Source organism: Rhinoraja longicauda, chromosome 4 (assembly GCF_053455715.1).
Source record: "Rhinoraja longicauda isolate Sanriku21f chromosome 4, sRhiLon1.1, whole genome shotgun sequence".
Classification (NCBI taxonomy): Eukaryota; Metazoa; Chordata; class Chondrichthyes; order Rajiformes; family Arhynchobatidae; genus Rhinoraja; species Rhinoraja longicauda.
In genome coordinates, this window is record NC_135956.1 from 89,502,596 (window position 1) to 89,520,576 (window position 17,981).

Consider the following 17,981-nt stretch of genomic DNA (forward strand, 5'->3'; position numbering starts at 1 on the left):
ACAAAAGCATTAATAAGCATCAAAATTACACCCCCAAATAACCCCCAAAAACACAGTCCAACAATAAAAGCGCTAAACAGGCATTCAAATTACCCAACCCCAAAAACCCCCAAGAACACAGTCCAACAATAAAAGCATTAAATAGGCATTCAAATCACACAACCCCAAAACCCCCAAGAACACAGTCCAACAATAAAAGCATTAAATAGGCATTCAAATCACACAACCCCAAAACCCCCAAAAACACAGTCCAACAATAAAAGCGCTAAACAGGCATTCAAATCACACAACCCCAAAAAACCCCCAAAAACACAGTCCAACAATAAAAGCATCAAACAGGCACTCAAACCACCCAACCCCAAAAACACACAAAAAAAGAAACATCCATCAAAGAAACATCCATCACAGTGAGTCTCCTCCAGTCCTCTCTCTCCTCACTGTGATGGAAGGCCACAATGTCTTTCCCTTCTCCCGCTGTGCCTCGCCCGCAGCCAGGTTGTTGTGGTTGCAGGCCGCACCGGACGGTCCACAGCGGGCCAAGCCCAAGGCGCGTCGCGTCGCAGCCGCTCCCGCAGCCTCCGAAGACGGCCGGCTCCGCCGATGATAAGTCCGATCCGGGGCGGGCGAACACGCTGCTGCTGCCGCTGTTGCTGCACGTCGGGGCGGTCGTGGCTCCCGACATTGAAGCCCCCGCCCAGCAGAGAAATATCCCGCGGCATATCTTAGGCCGCGCCGGACGGTGAAATGTCCGCGACCCAAGCCCCGCGATTCGGGGCGGGCGAACCCGCTGCCGCTGCCGGAGCTCCCGATGTCGGCATCCACGCGGCCCGAGCCTAAGGCGAGTCGCAGCCGCTCCCGCAGCCTCCGAAGACGGCCGGCTCCGGTGATGGTAAGTCCGATCCGCGGGCTCTGCGAACCAGAGCCCTGGAGGCCGCCAGCTCCAGGAGTTGGGCCGATGGTAGGCCGCAGCAGGAACGGAGACACCACCCAGAAAACAAAGGTCGGGTCTCCGTTCGGAAGGGACACCTATTTACAATGTTACAGTTCCCCCCCTCCCCCCCACATACACACATAGTACACAAACACAAAAACACCACATCACAACTACAATTAAGACCAAAAAAAACAACAAAAACACAAAGACAAATGGACCGCAGGTGAGCCGCAGCTGCTAGGGCAGCGCCGCCATTTTGTTAAAGACCTTAAGAAGGGTCCCGACCCAAAACATTACCTATTCCTTCTCCCCAGAGATGCTGCCTGTCCCGCTGAGTTACTCCAGCATTGTGTGAATATCTCCCATAATCTAGGGCCATTGATTAATTCCCAGCCTGTCATTTACTGAGGGATCATTCTACATTTAAAGCCCCTGGATCCTATTCTGAACCTGGTCCGCAGAGGGTTTCAGCTCAGTTTATTGTCCCGTGTACCGAGGTACAGTGAAAAGCTTTTGTTGCGTGCCAACCAGTCAGCAGAAAGACAATGCATGATTACAATCGAGCCATTTACAGTGAACAGATACGTGATAAGGGAATAACGTTTAGTGCAAGGTAAAGCCAGCAAGGTCCGATCAAGGATAGTCCGAGGGTATCTACCAATGAGGTAGATAGTAGTTCAGCACTACTCTCTGGTTGTGGTAGGATGGTTCAGTTGCCTGATAACAGCTGGGAAGAAACGGTCCCTGAATCTGGAGCTGTGCGTTTTCACACTTCTGTACCTCTTGCCTGATGGGAGAGGGGAGAAGAGGGAGTGGCCGGGGTAGACACAAGGAACTGCAGATGCTGGAATTTTGTGAAGAACACAAGTGCTGGAGTAACTCAGCGGGTCAGGCAGCATCTGTGGAGAGAATGGCAGACAACGTTTTGGGTCGGGACCTTCCTTCAGACTGGTTGCAGTGGGGAGGGTGGTCGAAAGCTGGAAAAGAGAGGTGGTGCAAAATCTGTCAGGGTGGCCCAGCGGTAGAGTTGCCGCCTCACAGCGCCGGAGACCTGGGTTCCATCCCAAACTACGGGCGCTGTCTGTGCGGAGTTTGTACGTTCTCCCCTTAATCAAGAATCTATCGATCTCTGCCTTAGAAATATCCACTGCCTTGGCCTCCACAGCCTTCTGTGGCAAAGAATTCCACAGATTCACCACCCTCTGACTAAAGAAATCCCTCCTCATCTCCTTCTTAAAAGAAGTTCCTTTCATTCCGAGGCTGTGACCTCTGGTCCTAGACTCTCCCACTAGTGGAAACATCCTCTCCACATCCACTCTATCCAGGCCGCTCACTATTCTGTACGTTTCAATGAGGTCTCCCCTCATCCTTCTAAACTCCAGTGAGTACAGGCCCAGTGCCAACAAACGCTCAACAAACAACTTTGTGTTGGTCCTCCCTTTTGTCTTGATGATGGAGCTTCCATCCCTAAGGAAGTGGTTGCAAACGTCAGGTATTCCCCTGGATTTGATCTGACAATTTTAGTTTAGTTTAGTTTAGAGATAGAGCGCGGAAACAGGCCCTTCGGCCCACTGCGTCCGCGCCGACCAGCGATCCCCGCACACCAACGCGATCCTACTTACACTCCGGACAATTTTACATTTGTACCAAGCCAATTAACCTACAAACCTGCACGTCTTTGGAGTGTGGGAGGAAACCGAAGATCTGGGAGAAAACCCACGCAGGTCACGGGGAGAACGTACAAACTCCGTACAGACAGCGCCCCTAGTCGGGATGGAACCCGGGTCTCCGGCGCTGTGAGGCAGCAGCTCTACCCGCTGCCCCACCGTGTAACCTAGACTATGATCTGTCTCTGTTTGACTTTGTACGCAGGAGTCTGAACACGTCTCTGCAAACCTCCATGATTGGATCGACCTGATCTTTGGCTACAAGCAGAGGGGACCTGCAGCCGTTGAAGCTCTGAACGTCTTTTATTACTGCACATATGAAGGTAGGGCAACAGCACCGGTCACATCTGTAGCATCTCCAGTAAGGGGTGATCAGGACCCATGGAGGCAACCGAGCAGCCAAAACATTATGACCACTGACAGGCGAAGTGAATAACGTTGATTATCTTGTTACAATGGCACCTGTCAAGGGGTGGGATATATTAGGCAGCAAGTGAACAGTCAGTTCTTGAAGTTCACGTGTTGGATGCAGGAGAAATGGGCAGGAGTAAAGACCTGAGCGACTTTGACAAGGGCCAAATTGTTATGGGCCAGACGACTGGGTCAGAGCATCTCTGAAACGGCAAGGCTTGTGGGGTGCTCCCGGCCAGCAGTGGTGAGTACCGACCGACAGTGGTCCGAGAAGGGACAAACCACAAACCGGCGACAGGCAGGGTGTTGGGCGCCCAAGGCTCATCGATGGGCGAGGGCAACAAAGGCTATCCCGTCTGGTCCGAACCCACAGAAGGTCGATTGTGGCACAAGTCACAGAAAATGTTAATGGTGGTCACGGGAGGAATGTGTCACAATACACAGTGCATCACACCCTGCTGTGTATGGGGCTGCACACGGAGGACCAACAGCATATTAGGCAGGTGGTCATAATGTTTTGGCTCGTCAGGTCACAATGTTTTGGCTGATCGGTGTACAATCATGTGGGGATGATAAATTATTATTATTATAAGAATTGGAACTGAATTGGTGCTTGTGGAGGCTTCATTCATCTATTTGCCGCCTTTCCCACTTGTCTTCCTGATCTGGCTCCCAGATTGTTGGAATGGTAGAGATACAGGCCCTTCGGCCCACCGAGTCCGCGACGACCAGCGATCCCCACACACTAGTTCTATCCGACACCCTGGGGACAATTTAGCTGTCTGTGCGTAGTTTGCACGTTCTTCCCTTGACCTGCGTGGGTTTCCTCCGGGTGCTCTGGACAATAGACAATAGACAATCGGTGCAGGAGGAGGCCATTCGGCCCTTCGAGCCAGCACCCCGTTCCTGCCTTCTCCCCATACCCCCTGACTCCGCTATCCTTAAGAGCTCTATCCAGCTCTCTCTTGAATGCATTCAGAGAATTGGCCTCCACTGCCTTCTGAGGCAGAGAATTCCACAAATTCACAACTCTCTGGGTGAAAACGTTTTTTCCCTCCTCAGTTTTAAATGGCCTCCCCTTTATTCTAAGACTGTGTGGCCCTGGTTCTGGACTCGCCCAACATTGGGAACATTTTTCCTGCATCTAGCTTGTCCAGTCCTTTTACAATTTTATATGTTTCTATAAGATCCCCTCTCATCCTTCTAAACTCCAGTGAATACAAGCCCAGCCTTTTCAATCTTTCCTCATATGACAGTCCCGCCATCCCAGGGATCAATCTCGTGAACCTATGCTGCACTGCCTCAATTACAAGGATGTCCTTCCTCAAATTAGGAGACCAAAACTGTACACAATACTCCAGATGTGGTCTTACCAGGGTCCTGTACAACTGCAGAACCTCTTTACTCCTATACTGAAATCCTCTCGTTATGAAGGAAAACATTCCATTAGCTTTCTTCACTGCCTGTTGTACCTGCACGCCAACTTTCAGTGACTGGCGTACAAGGACACCCAGGTCTCGCTGCACCTCCCCCTTGCCTGACCTAACTCCATTGAGATAATAATCTGCCTCCTTGTTTCTGCCGCCAAAGTGGATAACCTCACATTTATCTATAATATACTGCATCTGCCACGCATCTGCCCACTCTCTCAACCTGTCCAGGTCACCCTGCAGCCTCATAGCATCCTCCTCACAGTTCACACTGCCACCCAGCTTTGTGTCATCCGCAAACTTTCTGGTGTTGCTTCTAATTCCCTCTTCCAAATCATTAATATATATGGTGAACAGTTGCGGCCCCAACACCGAGCCTTGCGGCCCTCCACTCGCCACTGCCTGCCATTCTGAAAAGGACCCGTTTACTCCTACTCTTTGCATCCTGTCTGCCAACCAATTTTCTATCCATGTCAATACCCTACCCCCAATACCGTGCCCTAATTTTGCTCACCAATCTCCCGTATGGGATCTTATCAAAGGCTTTCTGAAAGTCTAGATACACTACATCCACTGGCTCCCCTTCATCCATTTTACTTGCCACATCCTCAAAAAATTCCAGAAGATTAGTCAAGCATGATTTCCCTTTCATAATCCATGCTGACTTGGACTTATCCTTTTACTGCTATCCAAATGCGCCGTTATTACCTCTTTAATAATTGACTCCAGCATCTTTCCCACCACCGATGTCAGGCTAACTGGTCTGTAATTCCCCTGTTTTCTCTCTCGCTCTTTCCTTGGAAAGTGGGATAACATTAGCTGTCCTCCAATCCACAGGAACTGATACTGAATCTATTGAACATTGGACATTCAGATAATAATCTGCCTTCCCGTTCTTGCCACCAAAGTGGATAACCTCACACTTATCCACATTAAACTGCATCTGCCATGCATCCGCCCACTCACACAACCTGTCCAAGTCACCCTGCAACCTCATAGCATCTTCCTCACAGTTCACACTGCCACCCAGCTTTGTATCATCTGCAAATTTGGAGATGTACATTTAATTCCCTCATCTAAATCGTTAATATGGATGATAATCTATACACTAAAACTCTCGTTTGTTTGTTTGTTTGTTTGTTCCTGAACTACAGCCAGAACGGTACACGATAGCGCGACCATTTTAGGCCCACCTTACTCACCGTCGTCCCTTTGGTGCTAATGGGAGAAGTTTCATTGAAATCAGTGTTATATTTTTAAAATTGTTCACATTTTAAAGTTTAAATCTATCTCCTAGGGAGGGAGGGGGGAGGGAGGCAGGATAAGGGGGTTGAGGGGGATGGAGTGGGGGGGAAGGGGGGAGGGAGGAAGGGGAGGGGGGGAGGATATGGGGGTTGAGGGGAGAGGGGGAGGGGAGGGTAGGGAGGGAGATTAAGGGGGGTGGAGTGGGGGGGAGGGGAGGGAGGATGGGGAGGGGTGGAGGATAAGGGGGGTGGAGGGGGGAGGAGAGGGTGCTGCACCAATGCAGGAGAGGTTTCGTCCACTTGGTCTAGTATAGATTAAATGCTTAGAGCAACCGGAGGATCTTGTGTGTGTGTGAGTGTTGTTTTTATAACGGGTAAGCGGCGTTGTCTCTGGCGTTAATGCGATCCTCGCTGCACAGGGGCCGTGGATCTGGACGCCATCGCTGATGAAACGGAGCGGAAGGCCTTGGAAGGAATCATCAGTAACTTCGGGCAAACCCCCTGCCAACTCCTGAAGGTAAACGCTAATCGTGCCGTTAACCTCGTCCCAACACAGGCAAGGGCGGCACGGTGGCGCAGCGGTAGACTCGCTGCCTCACAGCGCCAGAGACCCGGGTTCCATCCTGACCACGGGTGCCGCCTGTACGGAGTTTGTACGTTCTCCCGGTAAAGGAGGTCGTGACCATAATATGATGTTTCAATCTGCAATCCGAGAGGGAGAAGGTTAAATCGGAAGTGTCAGCGTTGCAGTTGAACAAAGAGGACTATGAAGGAAGGCATGAGAGAGGAGCTGGCCAAGGTCGACTGGAAAGGGATCCTAGCAGGAATGACGGTGGAACAGCAATGGCAGGAATTTCTGGGCATAATCCAGAAGACGCAGGGTCATTTCATTCCAAAGAGGAAGAAAGATTCTAATGGGAGTAGGAGGCAACTGTGGCTGACAAGGGAAGTTAGGGATGGAATAAAACGAAAAGAAAAGATGTATAACACAGCAAAGAGTAGCGGGAAGCCAGAGGATTGGGAAACTTTCATAGGACAACAGAAGGTAACAAAACGGGCTGAAAAGATGAAGTACGAGGGGAAGCTGGCCAAGAATATAAAGAAGGACAGTAAAAACTTCTTTAGATATGTTAAGAGAAAAAGAGTATCAAAGTCAAATGTGGGTTCCTTGAAGGCAGACACGGGTGGAATTATTATGGGTAACAAGGAAATGGCAGAAGAGTTGAACAGGTACTTCGGATCTGTCTTTATTAAGGAAGACACAAACAATCTCCCAGATGTACTGGAGGACAGAGGATCTAGGGGGGTAGAGGAACTGAAAGAAATTTGCATTAGGCGAGAAATAGTATTGGTAGACTGATGGGACTGAAGGATGATAAATCCCCTGGGCCTGATGGTCTGCATCCCAGGGTACTCAAGGAGGTGGCTCTAGAAATAGTGGATGCATTGGTGATCATTTTCCAATGTTCAATAGATTCAGGATCAGTTCCTGTGGATTGGAGGATAGCTAATGTTATCCCACTTTTCAAGAAAGGAGCGAGAGAGAAAACGGGGAATTACAGACCAGTTAGTCTGACATCGGTGGTGGGGAAGATGCTGGAGTCAATTATTAAAGAGGTAATAACGGCGCATTTGGATAGCAGTAAAAGGATAAGTCCAAGTCAGCATGGATTTAGGAAAGGGAAATCATGCTTGACTAATCTTCTGGAATTTTTTGAGGATGTAACAAATAAAATGAACAAGGGAGAGCCAGTGGACGTAGTGTATCTAGACTTTCAGAAAACCTTTGATAAGGTCCCACACAGGAGATTGGTGGGCAAAATTAGAGCACATGGTATTGGGGGTAAGGTATTGACATGGATAGAGAATTGGTTGGCAGACAGGAAGCAAAGAGTAGGAATAAACGTGTCCTTTTCAGAATGGCAGGCAGTGGCGAGTGGAGGGCCGCAAAGCTCGGTGTTGGGGCTGCAACTATTTACCATATATATTAATGATTTGGACGATGGAATTAGAAGTAACACTAGCAAGTTTGCAGATGACACAAAGCTGGGTGGTAGTGTGAACTGCGAAGAGGATGTTAGGAGATTGCAGGGTGACCTGGACAGGTTGAGTGAGTGGGCAGATGCGTGGCAGATGCAGTATAATATAGATAAATGTGAGGTTATCCACTTTGGCGGCAAAAACAAGGAGGCAGATTATTATCTCAATGGTGTCAGGTTTGGGAAAAGGGAGGTGCAACGAGATCTGGGTGTCCTTGTACACCAGTCACTGAAAGTAAATGTGCAGGTACAGCAGGCAGTGAAGAAAGCTAATGGCATATAAGAAAATAACTGCAGATGCTGGTACAAATCGATTTACACACAAAATGCTGGAGTAACTCAGCAGGTCAGGCAGCATCTCGGGAGAGAAGGAATGGGTGACGTTTCGGGTCGAGACCCTTCTCTGAAGAAGTCCTTCTCTCCCGAGATGCTGCCTGACCTGCTGAGTTACTCCAACATTTTGTGAATAAAAAGCTAATGTTGCCCTTCATAACAAGAGGATTTGAGTACAGGAGTAAAGAGGTCCTCCTGTAGTTGTCTAGGGCCCTAAGAAATATGGATTATGGAAGAATATGAAATATGGAAGAATTTATGGATAGGACAAGTTTGGAAGGACATGGACCAAGGTGGGACTAGTATAGCTGGGACATTGTTGGCCGGTGTGGGCAAGTTGGGCCGAAGGGCCTGTTTTGCACACTGTATCACTCTGTGACTCTAAAACATGTGACAATAAACAACCTAAACGTTCCCTAGCAGGAGCGGAGTTTAGTCAACGGAGGATGAAGTGAAACGAGGGCAGTCTACGTCTAACAACAGTGGACACGATCGCTCGCGTGATTATTAACCGTTCATCTTTCTTTCTGCAGGAGGCCCATCCACTGCGTCTTACCGCTGAGAATTCTGTCAGGAGGGCCGCCAAGTTCGACAGCTACACGGTCAACGTCTTTAGTCAGCTGGGCCAACTGAAGTCGTTCTTTGTTGAGGTAAATGGTTATCTATTGCCTGGGATTGCGTGTAATTCTGGGCGCCCCATTACCAGGAAGGATGGGGAGGATTTGGAGGTTGACCAGAACGATGCCAGTGTAGACGGGCTATTGCATGCTAGCCAATCGTAGTGCTTGTTAGTAGTAATCCCGCCTAGTACGTGCTGTATAATATTAAGAACTCGCCGACGTCAGGCAGTGGATGTAGCAGCTCGGAGCTGTAATGTATTGCAGGTCCAATGCTGTAAGTGCTTCAATAAAATGATGCGTTGTATCTTAGCGTGTACTTAAGTACTTTGTTACATGGTGTCATGGAAACATAGAAACATAGAAAATAGGTGCAGGAGTAGGCCATTCGGCCCTTCGAGCCTGCACCGCCATTCAATATGATCATGGCTGATCATCCAACTCAGTATCCCGTACCTGCCTTCTCTCCATACCCCCTGATCCCTTTAGCCACAAGGGCCACATCTAACTCCCTCTTAAATATAGCTTATGAACTGGCCCCAACTACCTTCTGTAGCAGAGAATTCCACAGATTCACCACTCTCTGTGTGAAAAGAAACTTTCTCATCTCGGTCCTAAAAGACTTCCCCCTTATCCTTAAACTGTGACCCCTTGTTCTGGACTTCCCCAACATCGGGAACAATCTTTCTGCATCTAGCCTGTCCAACCCCTTAAGAATTTTGTAAGTTTCTATAAGATCCCCCCTCAATCTTCTAAATTCCAGCGAGTACAAGCCGAGTCTATCCAGTCTTTCTTCATATGAAAGTCCTGCCATCCCAGGAATCAATCTGGTGAACCTTCTCTGTACTCCCTCCATGGCAAGAATGTCTTTCCTCAGATTAGGAGACCAAAACTGTGCGCAATACTCCAGGTGTGGTCTCACCAATGCCCTGTACAACTGCAGCAGAACCTCCCTGCTCCTATAGGGAGGTTCTAATAGGGAGGTGTCAGAAGTAGGATACGAGGCGGGCTTGAAGCCGCCATCAGTCCTGCCAGTCCTACAGCCAGGATTCGAGGGTTTCAGCTACAAGGTTGAGGTTGGACAAACTAATCTGTGGAACTCATCGCCACAGAGGGCTGTGGGGGCCAAGTCAGTGGACATTTTTAAGGCAGAGATAGACAAGTTCTTGATTAGAACGGGTGTCAAGGGTTACGGGGAGAAGGCAGGAGAACGGGATTAGGAGGCAGAGATCAGTCCTGACTGAATGGCGGAGTGGACTCGATGGGCCGAATGGCCTAATTCTACCCCCATAGCTTGTGAACTTGTGAACTTGGTTTGGGAGGGAAAGATCGATCAGGCATGATTGAATGACAGGGGAGAGTTAATGGGCCGAATGACCTAATTCTGCTCCTATCACATGAACATGATTGATTTCACTGGAATGTTGGGGGTTGAGGAGAAACCTGATAGAAGTGGTGAAGATATGAGTGACACAGAGAGGGTAGATAGCCAGAACCTGTTCCTCACGATGGGCAGAGCTTTACCGAGACGAGGAAAAACCTTTTTCACCCAGAGAGTTGTGAATCTGTGGAAGTCTCTGCCACATAAGGTAGTGGAGGCCAATTCTCTGGAAGCTTTCAAGAGAGAGTTAGATTTAGCTGTTAGGGCTAATGGAATCAAGGAATGTGGGGAGAAAGCAGGAATGGGGTACTGATTGTGGATGTTTGGCCATGATCATATTGAAACGTATAAGATTATTAAAAGGGGTTGGAAACATGTTCCCAATGTTGGGGGAGTCCAGAACCAGGGGCCACAGTTTAAGAATAAGGGGTAGGCCATTTAGAACGGGGATGAGGAAAAACCTTTTTCAGTCAGAGAGTTGTGACTCTGTGGAATTCTCTGCCTCAGAAGGCAGTGGAGGCCAATTCTCTGAATGCATTCAAGAGAGAACTAGATAGAGCTCTTAAGGATAGCGGAGTCAGGGGGTATGGGGAGAAGGCAGGAACGGGGTACTGATTGAGAATGATCAGCCATGATCACATTGAATGGCGGTGCTGGCTTGAAGGGCCGAATGGCCTACTCCTGCACCTATTGTCTATTGTCTATTGTCTATTGAATGGCGGTGCTGGATCGAAGGGCCGAATGGCCTACTCCTGCGCCTATTTTCTATGTTTCTATGTTCAGGATTAGAGGGACAAAGTCTCAAGGAGACGTGTGGAGCACATTTTTTCTTTCCACAGAGGGTGGTGGGTGCCTGGAACACACTGCCAGCAGTGGTAGTGGAGGCAGGTGTGTTGGAGGCATTCAAGAGGCTTCTAGACAGGTTCATGGATATGCAGGGAATGGTGGGATATGGGTTATGTGCAGGCACAGCAGATTAACTTGGCATCATGTTGAACATGGACTTGGTGGGCTAAAGGGCCTGTTAGAGTCAGAGTCATAGTGTGATACAGTATGGAAACAGGCCCTTCAGCCCTACTTTCCCACACCGGCCAACAATGTCCCAGCTACACTAGTCCCACCTGCCCGCGTTTGGTCCATGTCCCTCCAAATCTGTCCTGTCCATGTACCTGTCCAATTGTTTCTTAAACATTGGGACAGTCCCTGCCTCAACTACCTCCTCTGGCACCTCGTTCCGTACAACCACCACCCTCTGTGTGCAAAGGTTACCCCTCAGATGCCTATTAAATCATTTCCCCTTGAACTAGGGTTGCCAACTATCTCATTCACAAATACGGGACAAGGTGACGTCACTGCCCCGCGCCCCACGTGACCACACCCAGCCAGCGGCCACGTGCTCCCGCTCCACCAATGGCAGTCGGGAGGCGGGTTGCTAGGTAACCTCTGTTAGGCAGCGCCCGGGACTCCGCACCTACACTGTCTGGACCTACACTGTTCGGGCCTACAGCGTCCAGGCCTACAGCGTCCGGGCCTACAGCGTCCGGTGCCTACAGCGTCCGGGCCTACAGTGTCCGGGCCTACAGAATCCGGGCCTACAGTGACCAGGCCTACAGCGTCCGGGCCTACAGTGTCCGGTGCCTACAGCGTCCGGGCCTACAGCGTCCGGGCCTACAGTGTCCGGTGCCTACAGTGTCCAGGCCTACAGCGTCCGGGCCTACAGCGTCCGGTGCCTACAGTGTCCAGGCCTACAGCGTCCGGGCCTACAGCGCCCCTGGGCCTACAGCGCCCCTGGGCCTAATACGGGACAAGGGCGGTCCCATACAGGACTAGCCAATTTAGCCCAAAATTCGGGATGTCCCGTCTAATCTCTGTAAAGCGTCTTTGAGTATATGAAAAGCGCTATATAAATAAAATGTATTATTATTATTATTATTATTAATACGGGACAGTTGGCGACCCTACCTTGAACCAATGTCCTCTGGCCTACTCCTGTGCTGTACGGGCCTATGTAATAGTGGAATGTGCACGTGTCTAAACAACACGATGTGTTTTCTTGCAGGGTATCAGTGATGCTATTCCACTGGTACAGGCTGTGGTGCCGAAAAATCAAGCCCACACTTTCATCACGCAGGGATCTCCAGATGTCCTGGTGAGTAAATAGTGTTCATAGAAACATAGAAACATAGACAATAGGTGCCGGAGGAGACCATTTGTCCCTTCGAGCCTGCACCGCCATTCAATATGATCATGGCTGATCATCCATAGAAACATAGAAAATAGGTGCAGGAGTAGGCCATTCGGCCCTTCGAGCCTGCACCGCCATTCAATATGATCATGGCTGATCATCCAGCTCAGTAACCTGTACCTGCCTTCTCTCCATACCCCCTGATCCCTTTAGCCACAAGGGCCACATCTAACTCCCTCTTAAATATAGCCAATGAACTGGCCTCAACTACCTTCTGTGGCAGAGAATTCCACAGACTCGCCACTCTCTGGGTGAAAACGTTTTTTCTCGCCTCAGTTTTAAATGGCCTCCCTTTTATTCTTAGACTGTGTGGCCACAGGTTCTGGACTCCCCCAACATTGGGAACATTTTTCCTGCATCTAGTTTGTCCAGTACTTTTATAATTTTATACGTTTCCATAAGATCCCCTCTCATCCTTCGAAATTCCAGTGAATACAAGCCCAGTCTTTCCAATCTTTCCTCATATGACAGTCCCGCCATCCCGGGGATTAACCTGGTGAACCTACGCTGCGCTGCCTCAATAGCAAGGATGTTCTTCCTAAAATTAGGAGACCAAAACAGCACACAATACTCCAGGTGTGGTCTCACCAGGGCCCGATACAACTGTTCATAAGCCATAGGAGCAGAATTGGGCCATTCGGCCCATCAAGTCTACTCTGGCATTCAATCATGGCTGATCTATCAAAGATGGACACAAAATGCTGGGGTAACTCAGCGGGTCAGGCAGGATTTCTGCAGAGACAACGGATTATGTAGGTATGTAGGTTAATTGGCTGGGCAAATGTAAAAATTGTCCCTAGTGTGTGTAGGATAGTGTTAATGTGCGGGGATCGCTGGGCGGCGCGGACCCGGTGGGCCGAAGGGCCTGTTTCCGCACTGTATCTCTAAATCTAAAAAAAATCTAAATCTAAACCCACTCATTGCTGGGATCATTCTTGTCAAACTCACCTGGACTCTCTCCAGAGCCAACACATCCTTCCTCAGATATGGGGCCCAAAACTGATCACAATAGTATCGGGAAAGATCAACATCTCCAAATAAACACAATGCGCTGGAGTAACTCAGCGGGTCAGGCAGCATCCCTGGAGGAAAAGGATGGGTGCCAATCCCTCTTCAGATTTAAGAAGGGTCCCGACCCGAAACGTCACCCATCCCTTTGCTCCAGAGACGCTGCCAGGCCCGCTGCGTTACTCCAGCACATTGTGCCCATCTTCGGTATAAACCAGCAGTTGGTTCTGCAGTTCCTTCCCACCCCAAATATCATCAGGTACCCTCTGCCGAAACAAAAATCAGAAATAAATGCCCGTTAAAACATTTTCAGCATTTAAGAGATACTTGGACAGGAAAGCTCGTGAGAGACGTGGGCCAAACGTGGGTAAAAGGGATTAGCTTGGGGCGGTCACGGTGGCGCAGCGGTAGAGTTGCTGCCTTACAGCGAATGCAGCGCTGGAGACCCGGTTCCATCCCGACTACGGGCGCCGTCTGTACGGAGTTTGTACGTTCTCCCCGTGACCTGCGTGGGTTTTCTCCGAGATCTTCGGTTTACTCCCACACTCCAAAGACGTGCAGGTTCGTAGGTTAATCGGTTTGGTGAATGTAAAATTGTCCCTAGTGTGTGTAGGATAGTGTTAATGTGCGGGGATCGCTGGTCGGCGCGAACCCGGTGGGCCAAAAGGGCCTGTTTCCGCGCTGTATCTCTAAACTAAACTGAACTAATCAGGTTCCCTCTTCCTAAACAAAAATCAGAAATAAATGCCCGTTAAAACATTTTTGGCATTTCAGAGACACTTGGACAGGTAGTATAAGAAAATAACTGCAGATGCTGGCACAAATCGAAGGTATTTATTCACAAAATGCTGGAGTAACTCAGCGGGTCAGGCAGCATCTCGGGAGAGAAGGAATGGGTGACGTTTCGGGTCGAGACTGGAAAGGTCACCCATTCCTTCTCTCCTGAGATGCTGCCTGACCTGCTGAGTTACTCCAGCATTTTGTGAATAAATACACTTGGACAGGTACATGGACTGGAAAGCTCGTGGGAGACGTGGGCCAAACGTGGGCAAAAGGGATTGGCATTTTGGTCAGATTGGGCTGAAGGGCCTGGTTCTGTGATGGTCATCTCTGTGGCTCATTTTGTTTTCATTTCTCTCAGGTAACAGTGAGCATGAATGGTCTGATAGGAATTCATGGTTGGCTACCTTACGACAAAAACATTTCAAATTACTTCACCTTTACCAAGGACCCCGTCATCTCCAATGTAAAGTAAGTCAACTTCTCGTCTTCGGCTTGCACAACTCCATCTTTCAGCGAACCCATCCACCCAACATCGAGAGAGCAGCATGATCAAGGACCAGTCACTCGCACCCCGGCCACTCCCTCCTCTCCCCTCTCCCATCAGGCAAGAGGTACAGAAGTGTGAAAACGCACACCTCCAGATTCAGGGACAGTTTCTTCCCGGCTGTTATCAGGCAACTGAACCATCCTACCACAACCAGAGAGCGGACAGAAAGCAAAGAGTGGGGATAAATGGGTCCCTTTCAGAATGGCAGGCAGTAACTAGTGGGGTACCGCAAGGTTCGGTGCTGGGACCGCAGCTATTTACAATATACATTAATGACTTGGATGAAGGGATTAAAAGTACCATTAGCAAATTTGCAGATGATACAAAGCTGGGTGGTAGTGTGAACTGTGAGGAAGATGCTATGAGGTTGCAGGGTGACTTGGACAGGTTGTGTGAGTGGGCGGATGCATGGCAGATGCAGTTTAATGTGGATAAGTGTGAGGTTATCCACTTTGGTGGTAAGAATAGGAAGGCAGAGTATTATCTGAATGGTGTCAAGTTAGGAAAAGGGAACGTACAACCAGATCTGGGTGTCCTAGTGCATCAGTCACTGAAAGGAAGCATGCAGGTACAGCAGGCAGTGAAGAAAGCCAATGGAATGTTGGCCTTCATAACAAGAGGAATTGAGTATAGGAGCAAAGAGGTCCTTCTGCAGTTGTACAGGGCCCTAGTGAGACCGCACCTGGAGTACTGTGTGCAGTTTTGGTCTCCAAATTTGAGGAAGGATATTCTTGCTATTGAGGGTGTGCAGCGTAGGTTTACTAGGTTAATTCCCGGAATGGCGGGACTATCATGTTGAAAAACTGGAGCGACTAGGCTTGCATACACTAGAATTTAGAAGGATGAAAGGAGATTATTAATTGGACACGTTAGAGGCAGGAAACATGTTCCCAATGTTGGGGGAGTCCAGAACAAGGGGCCACAGTTTAAGAATAAGGGGTAGGCCATTTAGAACTGAGATGAGGAAAAACCTTTTCAGTCAGAGAGTTGTGAATCTGTGGAATTCTCTGCCTCAGAAGGCAGTGGAGGCCAATTCGCTGAATGCATTCAAGAGAGAGCTAGATAGAGCTCTTAAGGATAGCGGAGTCAGGGGGTATGGGGAGAAGGCAGGAACGGGGTACTGATTGAGAATGATCAGCCATGATCAAATTGAATGGCGGTGCTTGCTTGAAGGGCCGAATGGCCTCCTCCTGCACCTATTGTCTATTGTCTATTGTCTATAACAGGCCTGAACTACTATCTACCTCATTGGTGACCCTCGGACTATCCTTGATCGGACTTTGCTGGCTTTACCTTGCACTAAACATTATTCCCTTATCTTGTATCTATCTATACACTGTAAATGGCTCGACTGTAATCATGCATTGTCTTTCTGCTGACTGCATAGCGCGCAACAAAAGCTTTTCACTGTACCTCGGTACACGTGACAATAAACTGAACTAAACTAAACTAAGCTATTGTCAGGCAACTGAACCATTCTATCACCAATGAGAGAGTTGTCCTGAACTACTGTTGGACTATCTTTGATCGGACTTTACTGGTTTTACCTTGCACTAAATGTTATTCCATTATCATGTATCTGTCTGTACACTGTAGACGGCTCGATTGTGATCATGTATTGTCTTTCCGCTGACTGGTTAGCACGCAACAAAAGCTTTTCACTGTACCTCGGTACACGTGACAATAAACTAAACTACACAGTCTTGAGCTACCAACTACCTCATTGGAGACCCTCGGACTATCTTTAATCGGACTTTACTGGACATTATCTTGTATTTAACGATATTCCAGGATCCCAGGCATGAGTGGGTTCGCCTATGATGAGCGTTTGTTGGCACTGGGCCTGTACTCGCTGGAGTTTAGAAGAATGAGGGGGGACCTCATTGAAACCTACCGAATAGTGGAAGGCCTGGATAGCGTGGATGTGGAGAGGATGTTACCACTAGTGGGAGAGTCTAGGACTAGAGGTCACAGCCTCAGAATTAAAGGACGTTCTTTTAGGAAAAAGATGAGGAGAAATTACTTTAGTCAGAGGGTGCTGAATCTGTGGAATTCTTTGCCACAGAAGGCTGTGGAGGCCAAGTCAGTGGATATTTTTAAGGCAGAGATAGATAGATTCTTGATTGGTACGGGTGTCAGGGGTTATGGGGAGAAGGCAGGAGAATGGGGTTAGGAGGGAAAGATAGATCAGCCATGATTGAATGGCGGAGTAGACTTGATGGGCCGAATGGCCTGAAATGTTGGCCTTTGTAACAAGAGGAGTTGAGTATAGGAGCAAAGAGGTCCTTCTACAGTTGTACCGGGCCCTGGTGAGACCGCACCTGGAGTACTGTGTGCAGTTTTGGTCTCCAAATTTGAGGAAGGATATTCTTGCTATGGAGGGCGTGCAGCGTAGGTTCACCAGGTTAATTCCCGGAATGGCGGGACTGTCGTATGTTGAAAGGCTGGAGCGATTGGGCTTGTATACACTAGAATTTAGAAGGATGAGGGGGGATCTTATTGAAACATATAAGATAATTAGGGGATTGGACACATTAGAGGCAGGAAACATGTTCCCAATGTTGGGGGAGTCCAGAACAAGGGGCCACAGTTTAAGAATAAGGGGTAGGCCATTTAGAACGGAGATGAGGAAGAACTTTTTCAGTCAGAGAGTGGTGAAGGTGTGGAATTCTCTGCCTCAGAAGGCAGTGGAGGCCAGTTCGTTGGATGCTTTCAAGAGAGAGCTAGATAGAGCTCTTAAGGATAGCGGAGTGAGGGGGTATGGGGAGAAGGCAGGAACGGGGTACTGATTGAGAGTGATCAGCCATGATCGCATTGAATGGCGGTGCTGGCTCGAAGGGCTGAATGGCCTACTCCTGCACCTATTGTCTATTGTCTATTGTCTATTCTGCTCCTATCCCTTACGACCTTGTGACCTATGATTCACATTGTTGCTTTTATCATGTATCTGTACATTGTGATAGTGATTGTGATCACGTGCTGTCTTTCCGCTGACTGGTCAGCACGTAACAAAAGCTTTTCACTGTACCTCGGTACGGGTGGCAATCGACTAACCCTGGACGTTGGCTTTCTGTTGTCGCAGGACTCAGCGTTTCCTGTCGGGCCCGCTCGCTCCTGGTATCGATTTGTCGCCAAAGATCCTGGTGGTCTCCCACGATGGGAAGCTGCTGTTCAGCGGGGGGCACTGGGACAACAGTCTCCGCGTAACGTCCCTGAGCAAAGGCAAAGTGACCGGACACGTCACCAGGCACATCGGTTAGTAATGGCCAAACGCCGTGGCTCAATGCACCGTGGCGGCACGGTGGCGCAGCGGTAGAGTCGCCGCCTTACAGCGAATGCAGC

At 49.1% G+C, this 17,981-nt stretch overlaps 2 protein-coding genes across 3 annotated transcripts in view; one reads left to right on the forward strand and one right to left on the reverse strand.

Moving 5' to 3' along the window:
- LOC144593236 (D-serine dehydratase) overlaps positions 1–17,981 on the reverse strand; it is a 555,040-nt gene that overhangs the window by 167,737 nt on the left and 369,322 nt on the right. The window lies entirely within an intron of this gene.
- The window catches only part of nbeal2 (neurobeachin-like 2), a 147,645-nt gene that overhangs the window by 112,165 nt on the left and 17,499 nt on the right, over positions 1–17,981 (forward strand). The window contains 6 exon segments of the mRNA XM_078398453.1: positions 2,807–2,924; positions 6,106–6,203; positions 8,592–8,708; positions 12,116–12,205; positions 14,451–14,560; positions 17,722–17,894. Of these exon segments, the coding sequence (XP_078254579.1) occupies positions 2,807–2,924; positions 6,106–6,203; positions 8,592–8,708; positions 12,116–12,205; positions 14,451–14,560; positions 17,722–17,894 (706 nt within the window).